At 40.1% G+C, this 11,148-nt stretch overlaps 1 protein-coding gene and 1 non-coding gene across 2 annotated transcripts; one reads left to right on the top strand and one right to left on the bottom strand.

Annotated features, from left to right (window-relative positions):
• The first annotated feature begins 1,303 nt into the window (after window positions 1–1,303).
• Window positions 1,304–1,392, top strand: trnay-gua (transfer RNA tyrosine (anticodon GUA)). Its single transcript is given in 2 exon segments — window positions 1,304–1,340; window positions 1,357–1,392. It is a non-coding gene; the product is annotated as a tRNA-Tyr (tRNA).
• Window positions 1,393–3,638: 2,246 nt separating this feature from the next.
• Window positions 3,639–10,203, bottom strand: hal (histidine ammonia-lyase). The gene is made up of 20 exons (XM_076733723.1): window positions 9,957–10,203; window positions 9,059–9,119; window positions 8,852–8,879; window positions 8,696–8,770; window positions 8,534–8,606; window positions 8,336–8,402; window positions 8,184–8,221; window positions 7,955–8,080; window positions 7,672–7,811; window positions 7,442–7,489; window positions 7,109–7,256; window positions 6,903–6,998; window positions 6,532–6,590; window positions 6,267–6,347; window positions 6,037–6,102; window positions 5,790–5,955; window positions 5,411–5,545; window positions 4,144–4,252; window positions 3,951–4,020; window positions 3,639–3,816 (listed from the first exon to the last, which is right to left on the bottom strand). Exons 1-20 carry the CDS (start codon window positions 10,201–10,203, stop codon window positions 3,685–3,687), a joined length of 1,965 nt encoding a protein of 654 aa, XP_076589838.1. The 3' UTR covers window positions 3,639–3,684.
• Between the last annotated feature and the right edge of the window lie 945 nt (window positions 10,204–11,148).

Below are 11,148 nucleotides of genomic sequence, written 5' to 3'. Positions count from 1 at the left end.
AAAGAGCTTTTTCACTGCTGTCTAATAAATGAGTTTACTGTAACCTAACCTATTAAATGGTGACTTTAGATGTTCCTGGTAAATTTATGCCCTGAGAGTGGTTGTAAAATATCCTGTTTACTGTCAAGTGCAGTTATCTTAATATACATTTTACTCATTAATCACTTAATGTTACCACGCCTTGATTGTAGTCGTTACTACTGGAAACAAGTACAATGTATGTTTACTTCACAGCAAACCATCAATAATATGTTAACCACAGCAGCAATGGAAGCAATGCAGAGACAACAACAGAGTGTTTTCTACTCTACAATCATAAACTCTCTGCAAACATAATAACAGGACTATTTCCTGTTGTTTGGGACACTGTAAGAGATGGCAGTGATGATAAGAGGAGTAATACAGCCCGTTGTTCAGTGGCTTAAACTCTATTCACATATCTTCAGTGTGTTTAAATGGCTTAATTTGTCCCCTGGAAACAACTTCTCTAATTACTGCTTTTAAAACAATCTTGGGCTGATTGATTACAGTTATTTTTGTTGATTGCAATTACAGTAACTCCCAAATGATGTTGTCAGGCACCAATAGTGATGCAAGCTGATAATCAGTTGTTGAAACCTGTTAAGTTTCTCATACTGAGATTCAGAACACCTGTTTGTGTCCAAGGCGAGGGGGCAGAGGTGCGTGTGATGACGCTAATTTATTCGTTTTCCCATCTTTAGAAGAGTATTTCTTACTTTGTTAAAATTGGGACAGTTCGCAGGTGTTCTGTTTAACGAAATGTCGTTAAATTTTTTTTTTATTTTTTATCTCGGTTCGTGCTTTTGTTGCAAAGGAGTGTGCGAAGTTTTTACTACGAGATGAACTAGCCACAGGTAACTTAGCATAGCTACCTTAAGTTAGCTAACTAACTGCTACCGAGGTACCGTTAACGTTGTCTGAGTTTGTTGTTGTTTGTTTGTTAGTTGTTTCTTCAAACTAACGCTGTTTTAAGACTTTCGCAGGAAACCTTAGCAAGAGACGACAAGTTCCTTTATTCCAAGAAGGTTTCAGCCGACAAAGTGATCAGATACTTTCACGGAAAGTTAGCATATCGAATAACATTAGTTAGCTTGCTAGGTTCGCGTTAGCCAGCTAGATAGCGAACGTTAGGTAAACGACATTACGCAGTGTGCGGTCGCACTTTCGTCTTGGACGTTACAGGATACAGGTTAATCCGGACTGAAAGTAATTGACTATGGTGATGTTCTGATTGTGAACAAGTTATATTTGAATACTGTACAGTCGGATTCTTTGTAACGTCCCTTCGATAGCTCAGTTGGTAGAGCGGAGGACTGTAGAGGCAACACTGCTGGAATCCTTAGGTCGCTGGTTCAAATCCGGCTCGAAGGAGACATCTTTTTCAAACTTTGACATTAAAACCGTGTTATTGTTTTCGTTTTCTCTGCAAACACCCATACCTTTCCCATTCTAGCTTCTGTTGCTTTTTAACGTTTCTGCGTTAGCGTTACAGACATGTTTTATTCTCAGTACTTAGAAGGTAAACGTTGAACATTGCGTGTACAGGTTTCTAAATGAACATCGAATGTTTATAACTTGTTAAACGTAATAACTGAATAAGAGTTTCCAGCATGACGTTCGTAAAGTCTGCCTCCAAACATCTATGACGGTATACGTAGGATAATTGTTTGTTGCTTGGTAACGTTGTGCCATCCAAGAACATTTAGACGTACAGCAGCTTATGTACGTTATGGCTCTTAAATGTCTAATCTGTGGGAAATTATGTTGGTAGTGTTTTTGCTCTGGTGTCACCTCAAACAGACATTCTTCTGTTTGTTCAGAAGTACAGTACTTTAGTCTATGTTTGTGTACATGTTTGTGGTTTGTAGCTTATAGAAACGTTTTCCATTCAGCATTTCCATTTCCATTCAAGTCAACATATCAATGCAGGTGACTGAATTCAGCAGTCCTGAAGCTTGAGGTTATGTTTAGAGAAGGCTGAGGCTGCAACGACACAAATGAACTTGTGGTCTTAGCAAATTCAGTTAGGCTGAACACAAAGTCTTTATTGTAAGGTTGAACTATTTCTGTGCAAAACGGACCTCTGTCCCTGTCTGTTCGTTGTTTGTGTAACCTTTGAATTTGTTGACCAAAGCTGCCTTTACAGGTCTGTGACATACCACTTTATCTTCCTCAGGTTTTTCCTCACAGCACCTGAAGGTGGCAGAGGTGCAGAGTTCTCAGCCTGGACAGGTAAGTGCTGTTTAACTAGACCGGGAAGCTTCTGCTAACTTCCCTGAGTTTCAGCACACACGGCGAACAAAAGCATTGTGAATGTAAACACATGCCTCTCTGTTTACACTGAGTGTGGATGTAATTTAGAAGTGTAGATACTGGACTGAAAGACAAAGATAGCTTTTGGTAAGTGAATGTATGTCTAATAAAACTGGATGAAGGCCTTGTGATCGCAGGCTGACACTTTCTCATGGTTTGGGTTTTGAAATTTTATTTGACCTTTACATCAGAGGCGATTGCAGTTCAACCCATTAGTTCATTAATCGATCAACATTTTTCAAGCAAAAATGCTAAAATTTGTTGGTTTCAGCATCTTAAATGTGACGATGTCATTATTCTCATCGTTGGATAAAATGTCATCCTGGGCTCTGGTAAAAGACATTTTATAGTCAAAACTAAATGGACGTATTTATTAGCTGTGAGTGGCAGCCATACTGATAATACACTATGTGAAAGTTATTATTTACACACAACATCTTAATGGCATAACACTGAAAATAGGAGATCATATCAGTGCTACTGCAACAACTACTACCACTACTGCTATTGGATTTTGGAATTATGTTTTCTTAAACTTCTGGCACAGCGCAAGACTCTCTTTAACTTTTTAACGTATCACATTCCATTTGTACACTTTACCGTAATTTGCGCACTTTTGTGTACTCCTGCTGTGACTTCCCCACAGAGATAAAGTATCAGTCCATCTGTCTACCTACAGTCAGTTCTTCTATCCATGTTACTGCTAAAAACATTCTTAATATAGCTAAACAAAGTGTAATAGCAAACCAGAAATAAGTTATTGTATCATTAACCACCAGCATGCCTTACTTATAAATAGAAACAGTGAGCAAGTAGGACTTAGATAATCATGCCGACTGTTAAAGAATGCAGCTTTAAAAACGTTTATTGTTGTTGAAGTTGGAAATGTATAGATGACAATCATTTAAGATTTGATATAATTACACCAGAAAAAAACATTTAATCACAGTTGTGTTTTCGCTACATTAAAAAATATTTGATATGAAAATGGTACAATGGCTGAGGTAGTCATGTGGCAATAAAAACTAAATTAGGCACATTTTAAAGGGACAACAAGGCGTAGATAAATACAACTAATGCACAGTGGTGAAATGCACATTTAACACCCGATGATTACTAGAGAAATATATAGTGAATCCAGTTCTTAAATTACCAAAATTTCAGTGTTTAAAAACATTGATGTCAGTGTCACACTAGTGATAAAGTATTATTTTTGTTGACAAGGATCAAAACAACACTGCATCTTCAAATCAGAGATTTTCAATATTTTTCTATTCAAATCCACAAAAGTGTTAATATATGATGTTTTTAGTTTTAGTTATTGCAAAACAACAAAAACTGGACATGATTTCACTCATGACGAACACGCTTCCTCGGTGATGCTGGAGACTCCAGAGAGAAGGCGGTAGGAGAGATGGGACGGGACTCAGGGATGTACTCTGTCTGATACTTGTCAATATAAGGTTTGGCCACATTCCACACCTGATTAAGAAAATATAAACATGTCACTTAAAATTCACAATTTTCCCTTGACTTTATATCCCTGTGGAGTTTATGGACCGGACACACTTTACAGCCACAGCTGGATTTAATACTCCATAAGACTCGGCACTTGCCTTCTGGTCAAGTAGAAGACGGTGAACAGCTTCAATGTCTGGAGACATGAATCTGTCTTTGATCCACGGTCTGTTAATGGCAGAATAGTTGAGAGTATGAGAGTCAGAAGTGGAACAGTGGATAAATATTAACTATCCTGCACATCATTTCAGTAGATAGTTGTGTACTTTTGGCCACATCTGTTTGACTTACTTGACCACACTGCGCACGAGTTCATAGACCTTCTCCAATGGAGTGGTGGTACGAAGTGGGCGGAGGAACTCAATCCCCTGACAGGCTGCCAGCAGCTCTATAGCAAGAACTGATCACAGAAAACATCAGTTAGATTTGGTTTAGTTCACCTTTTGAGTTCATTTGCTAAAGGACTGTTTTTTTAAGTCCTCTTTTTAGTGGTAAATATTTCAATCACAAAGTTAAAATGTTACACAACATCCAGTGTCTCTACTTTTGGCATGTTAGGGCTGCATACTGAAAGTCATCAGTACTCCTGAAAGGTCTAAGCCCATTTCAGAGGCTACCCTTCATCCCCTAATTGAATTATTTTTGCAGCATGTGTCAATGCATCATAATATTCATATATTAAAAAATCACATGGGAATGTCACATAAATATTATACATCTATGAGGAGCAGCCAGTGGACTCAATAAAACTCACAAGCTCTTCCAGTAGTAAGGGTCCACTACAAGTAGAAACAGTCCCTGTAGGTTAGCAGCCCTCTGTGCTCTTAACAGCTGTTGTTTTTTCACTTTCCAGTCCATTCCAACATATACTGTATTTACTATTACATCTTATTGTATCTTGTGAATATTTTTTCCACAGAAAACATGGAGAAGAACACATGTAGCAACAGAGGCACTGATTTAGTTCTGCTTTTTCTCTTAACCTGTAGTTTTATGGGTGACCACTGTATCCACTGAGTGAGCTTTGACTCACAATTATACAAATGTTTGCTGATGCAGTTTCATCCACAGTTGGTGTACACTGGCATGATTTTCTACACTGTTACCTTTGCACTTTTTTGTGGCACAGGCATCGGTACCTGGACATTGCTTCTTGTTGTTTTCTAAGCGTACTGAAAACGAAGTGGTTATCAGATCTTTTTTAAAAACTACTGGCGCTAATGAACATTGAACTGTAAACAGCTGAACTGTGTGGCAGCTTGTGTATCTGTAGTCCCATTAGTGCTTTAAAGTTGTTTTTCCATGTGTTTTTTTCAGTAATTTTGGCCTTTTGACTAATTGATTTATTTGGTCCTAGTGTAAAGAATTTCACAATCTTCCAGTACCTACATTAGAACACTACGGTCCATATCATAGTTGATTGAATTGTATTTTTTTACATAATAAATGCATCGCTTTGTTGAGCATTTTGATGCCCATATTTGTGTCTCACATTTTTTTTTTCTATTAATAGTATCAATGATCCAATCATGCCCAGATTTTTGAAGAAAAGCCTCACCTTGCTCCACATGCTCCACAACCCTCAGGGCCTTCCTAGCAGCCCAGCCTCCCATGGACACATGATCCTCTGTGGCAGCACTGGTGGACAAGGAGTCCACAGAAGATGGATGACACAAAACTTTATTCTCTGAAACTACAGATTAAAAAATGGAGACCAGAGTTAAGGTTCACGCTTGAGTAAAAAGGGACCTAAATGCAAACAAATATAATGATAATAATAAAATGCTGTTTAATCTTAAAACACCAGATATCTTTTTGTTTAAAATATCCCACCTGGAAAAAAAACTGTTTAATTCTGACAAATCCATGTTATTCAATATAAATAAACAGTACCATATATGCTCCATTTTATTTATTTATTTTTATTGCACACTCACCCAAAGCAGCAGCGGTGCAATGAGCAATCATGAAGCCTGAGTTGAGTCCTCCCTCATTGACGAGGAAAGCAGGCAGCTCACTCAGAGAGGGGTTACACAGCCTTTCAGTCCTCCGCTCACTGATGGAGGCCAGCTCATGGACTGCAATGGCTAAAAAGTCCAAAGCCTAGGAGAAAGGAAAGGGCAATGAAAGAGGAGAACAAAATCTACATCTAATAGATGCTTAATGAGTCACAAACATGCATACCTTAGCTGGGTATTCACCATGGAAATTCCCACCTGAAATGGTCTCACCTCTTTCAGCAAATACCATCTTGTACAGCCGTCAAGAAAAATAACTCAAGTGTGATTTCCAATAAAATCCAATATCCAGTTCGTGGCAGAACCTAGAATTTGCATTTTGAGTGCAGAGACAAAAATGGCACATCTGGATTCATGCAGCAGTTTAGTTTTCATCTTTATACCAAAGAAGGATACGGGATTGTCAGTGGCACTGTTGATTTCTGTATTGATGATGTTCTGTACAAATTTTATTGTGTCATTGGCAACTCCATGGACCTGTACAGTGACAGAATGATACGCTCAGAAACAACAGTCCTACTCCAATTCCAAAAATCTTGATGTGAGAAACCACCACAGAGTTTTTCCTTCTCCAAACTGAGAGAATAAGGATCCAGGGTGTAGAGATTAATGCTGAAAGAAATGTGTGATTTTGGGACATTTAAATAAACTCGACTTTTACCTGAGGACAGCATCGCATGGTGTAGGCATCCTGGACTCTGTCACAGAACCGATGGCTCTCTGGAAATGATACACAGTACGTACTTCATGTTAAAGTTGCAATGCAGGGACAGTATTACCAGAATCTACACTTTGTTAAACCCCTCAGCGCAGTGCTGCAGCTCTAAAACTGGTACTTTGATCAAGTGCAGTGGCAGAAATATCCCTCATTATTTTAGGTGCTTCTGTAACATGCAAACACAACATTGTCGCCCTGTAAGCGATCGATAGGCTTGCTGCCCAGATATTAAGTGTATAACAATAACTATGCATGATTATTATATAAAGAATAAAGTTGCTTGTCTCTTCTAGAGTCTGGATCTGTCCTCTGACCTGCAATCTGGGATGGATGGTGGTCAGAGTCCAGCAGCGAGCGGAAGCGTTGGGCCACCTCGATCTGTCCTGGGTGGGGACGTAGCGTGTGGATGTCTGCAGGAGGAGGCCAGAAAATGAGGACAAATGGGACAGAGTCTTGAAGTCTGAGGTAAATGTTTCACACTGGTGTAATGATTTTGTTTATCACGATGGCAGCTGCTCACCGCTGTCAAAGGCCTTGGTGGTTCCCTTTAGCACCTCCAGGGTCAGAGCAGCAATGATGTCTGCCTGCCGAGCAACCGCTTGGGCTCGCTCCACGGCCTCTGCCCCCAGAGAGGTTATCATCTGGGTCCCATTGATCAAAGCAAGACCCTGTGAGGGAAAAAGTGAGTGAGATGGATTTATTTTCCACTTACTAAAGCTGCTTGGGAAATGCAATGTAGTGTTCTCTATTATGGTTCTTTTAAATTCTGCACCACAGTGTGTTCCCAGTAGAACCTGGGTCATCAGTGATGGTAAATCAAATATCAAGGAGCATGGTTGGTTTTAAACACTACCTCTTTAGGCTTTAGAGATATTGGCTTCAGTCCATGGGCCTCCAGGACCTGGCCGTAGATGAAAGGGGGAAAAAACAAGTAAAAGGTCAAGGGGTCATCAAAAAGCAAACATGTTGTCCTATTGGACCTTGCAACCTTTCACTCTTAAAACAAGCAAAATGCACATTTCCTGCAACATTAAGCAAGTTATTGTTACACAACCATGGAAAAGTCGTTCTGACAACTCTTACATATTTGGCATCTGCCCATCCGCTTTTGGGAGACCACATTCTACCCTCACCCATCAGCCCCAGGGCCAGGTGAGAAAGGGGTGCCAGGTCTCCACTAGCACCCACCGTTCCCTTCTCTGGGACGAAGGAGAGGCATGAGGCTGCAGGGACAAAATGAGTCAGAGATGAAGATTGGTCACATGACAGTCAGCTTCCCCAATACCAATCCCGAGAGGAAGTTATCAGTAGTCGACTGACGCCGATACCCCAGGTCAGCTGAGGTAAAGTGAGGCTGGTGGTTTACCGTTGAAGGCTTGGATCATGGCTTGAAGGGTCTCCAGAGAAATTCCACTGTGCCCTTTGGCCAGAACATTGATCCTCAGAGCGAGCAGCATGCGGGTCCTTTCTGGGCTCAGCGGGTTTCCCACACCTACACACCGCAGCATAACATTGATGATGCTGATATAAATACACTGCACTGAAGATTGTTCAAATCCAGACCTGTGAGCGAGCTTTACAGAGAGTTTAATTACCTGCTGAGTGTGATCGCACCAGGTTCTCCTGCAGCTCCCTGCGGAACAAGAAGAGCATGACCATCAATCAGCACATAGAAAACAGCTCACTCTCCAACAGATGCTCTAACACTGACAAAGAAAACAGATACACAGTAAAATATTGTCTTTACTTGAGCTTGCTGACAGGAATGACTGTTCGGGCAAATTTGCCAAAACCTGTTGTGATTCCATAGACAACTGGAGGAACAGAGAGAGAGAGATACAGAGAAGTGAATACATGGGTTCACTGATCTCTGAAATACTGTCATTTTGCAATAGTTGGTCAACATTAAAGGCATTTAAGGTCTTTATTCTTAAATGATCTTAACCTTTGTTTTCTTTGACAATGGTGTCCAAAAGCTCTCTGGATTGCACAACTTTTTTTTCCGCCTCCAAAGTCAGCTGGAAATATTGATAAAGGGAATGATTAAGTCAAGTGAAACATTAACACAAACCTGCCATGACAACAAATACAATTTGTTGATCATTACCTTTATCTTGTAGAGTCCCCTTCCTAAGTTGACCAGATCTGTCGATGTCAGGCTGTTGCCATCCAGGGAAATATACTGCACAGGGAGACCCGAGTTACACAGCAGCACTCTGTATAATACGCTTTAAAGCTTAACAGAGAATAGGTAAACACTTACTTCTCCTGGTTCTTTGTATGCTGCTGTACTATTTCAAATAGTTTAATTAAGGATAACATTAAGCAAAAACAGTGTATCCTTATAATAAAACCCCATGTAATGTTAGTGAACATTTGACTTTGTGTTACTCACAACTAAACAATGTAAAAGGTAAAAGTACACAGTATAAATTAATACAGCAGGAATACTTGACAAGTTCAAGGATACAGATGAGAAACTCCAGGCTCACAGGGGATAAAGTCAGGAGACATGGTGTCGCCTTCAATGGCTGTAAGTACAGGATCATAATGCACAGTGTACACATTTACTCTTATTGGTAGTTAATGTAATTACATTTACTGTCTCGCATTGTCGATACACAACTAACCATGTGCAAATACTCACAACTAGTGGTCAGTGAAGTATTCAGATCCTTTACTTAAGTAAAAGTACTTATACCACACTGTGAAAATATTACCACAAGTAAAAGTCTTGCATGCAATACCTTACTCAAGTAAAAAGTATGTATTAAGCAAATTGTAGTTGAAGTACGAAAAGTAGAAGTACTCACTGTGCAGTAAAATGGTCCCTGTTAGTGTTTTACTATTATATATGATGTTTTTAGATCAATATTACTGCTGCATCCATGTGTGTGTTGCATTTCACTGCTGTAGATGTTTAAGGTTGAGCTCATTATAACCACTTTATATACTGTTGTGTACTTTAATCTACAGCAATGCATCATATTCTGTTAGATCATCATATGTTTGCAGTGTCATGTCCCGTGAGAACCATGTATCTCCAAAAAGTCAACTTTTCATGAGCTATGAGGCATGAAAAATTATAATCTGATACATGACTAGTAACTTAAGCTGTCAGACATGTAGTTGAGTAAAAAGTACAATATTTACCTCAGATGTAGTGGAATAGAGGTATAAAGTTGCATTAAATGGAAATACTCAAGTAAAGTACACATATCTCATATTTTTACTGAAGTACAATACTTGTAAGTACTTTGTAAAGGCACTCAGTTATATTCCCCCACTGCTTGTGGTAAAACATCTCCAATTTTCCCCAAATATGATCCATACATTTCTATATTTTTAATGCACTGCACAGTCATTACCAAGCTCGACAAAGTCATTATCTTCCAGTACATCCTCGATGGTGTCGTCCACGTCCAGCAAACCCAAACTTTGGCACCTGCGCACAACAAAACGAGTGTCCTTCACGGCCTTGATGCCGCCGTTGTCTGGTTTGTTCTTTATGTAACGTTTAAGGGCCTCATGTCCCAGCCAGCGGATGGTGTTGTTGGCATCCCGGCAGGGCACTGCCAGCCACTCATCTCGGATGTGGACAGTAAAACGAGGCATCGCGCTTCAGCGGGACTCTGCTGCTCTGAGCGCCGATCACCGCTCTCCAGGTTACCCCCTCCAGCCGCCTGAAGTCTTGCCGCCAATCAGACGCACCGCTGGACAGCCACGCCTCGCCGGTGTCACACCTCTGGGACCGCTGACCTCCACGGGTCGGTCACACGGATGTTTGGACGTATTGACCCAAACGCGTTCACGTGATTCCACCACAGAAACGCTCCGACGGCGGCAAACATGGAAGTTTTTCACGGGGACAAACATGCTGAGTGAAGTCTGCTGTACACTTTGACCGCTGCCATTTTAAGACTGATTGACAGGTAGACAATATTTAATTTAAGGCACAACACCGGAACCAATGATGGTTTTACTACGAGCCAAAAGTGCATTTTATTCTCAGAATGCCGTCACAAAAATGAAATCACAAATTTATAGGAACAGAAATGAGAGGGAAGTGTTACTATGACTACTGATGCCTTCACTTGCTGTCAGACATTTCTATTGTATATAAATGTTACAGGAGGACACAATATTATGAACATTTGTAACTCAGTTTAATTACTCAGCATGTTACCTGGTACATCTTTAGCACTTTAATGTAATGATGCGATTATATCAGAAGTTCAATCATCAAAATCTCACATTTAAGCAATATTTACCAAATGAAGCACGCAAGGGATCTGATGCGATGCTACCAAAACCTTTTAAATCTTTCTGCCTAAATTTAACCATCTCTTGGCATCTGGTGGGACGACTGGTTTAAGGTGTGTGCAGTGTATGTACCACAGATCACCTGTTAAAAGCTCATCCTGCTGCTCCCTAATATCAAATAAAGGAAAAATGCTAACAAAAACTGAACTTTAAATGTAACATCTCAAACTTCATATCCAAACAGCTTAACATCTTCTGCTGATGGGCCAATCATGGTGCTTCTGTCCTGCACAGTGA

Source organism: Chaetodon auriga, chromosome 6 (assembly GCF_051107435.1).
Source record: "Chaetodon auriga isolate fChaAug3 chromosome 6, fChaAug3.hap1, whole genome shotgun sequence".
NCBI lineage: Eukaryota > Metazoa > Chordata > Actinopteri > Chaetodontiformes > Chaetodontidae > Chaetodon > Chaetodon auriga.
Note: the sequence above shows the minus strand (reverse complement) of the source record. Positions and strands in the feature narration are given on the sequence as shown.

Excerpts from the sequence above, each read along its gene's own strand:
- hal (XM_076733723.1), bottom strand. The coding sequence starts at position 10,203 with ATGCCTCGTTTTACTGTCCACATCCGAGATGAGTGGCTGGCAGTGCCC. Across the intron at positions 8,880-9,058 it reads GAGCCTGGAGTTTCTCATCT|TACAGCAGCATACAAAGAAC; the intron begins GTATCCTTGAAC and ends TATTTGAAATAG. Across the intron at positions 8,222-8,335 it reads ATTCCTGTCAGCAAGCTCAA|GGAGCTGCAGGAGAACCTGG; the intron begins GTAAAGACAATA and ends CTTGTTCCGCAG.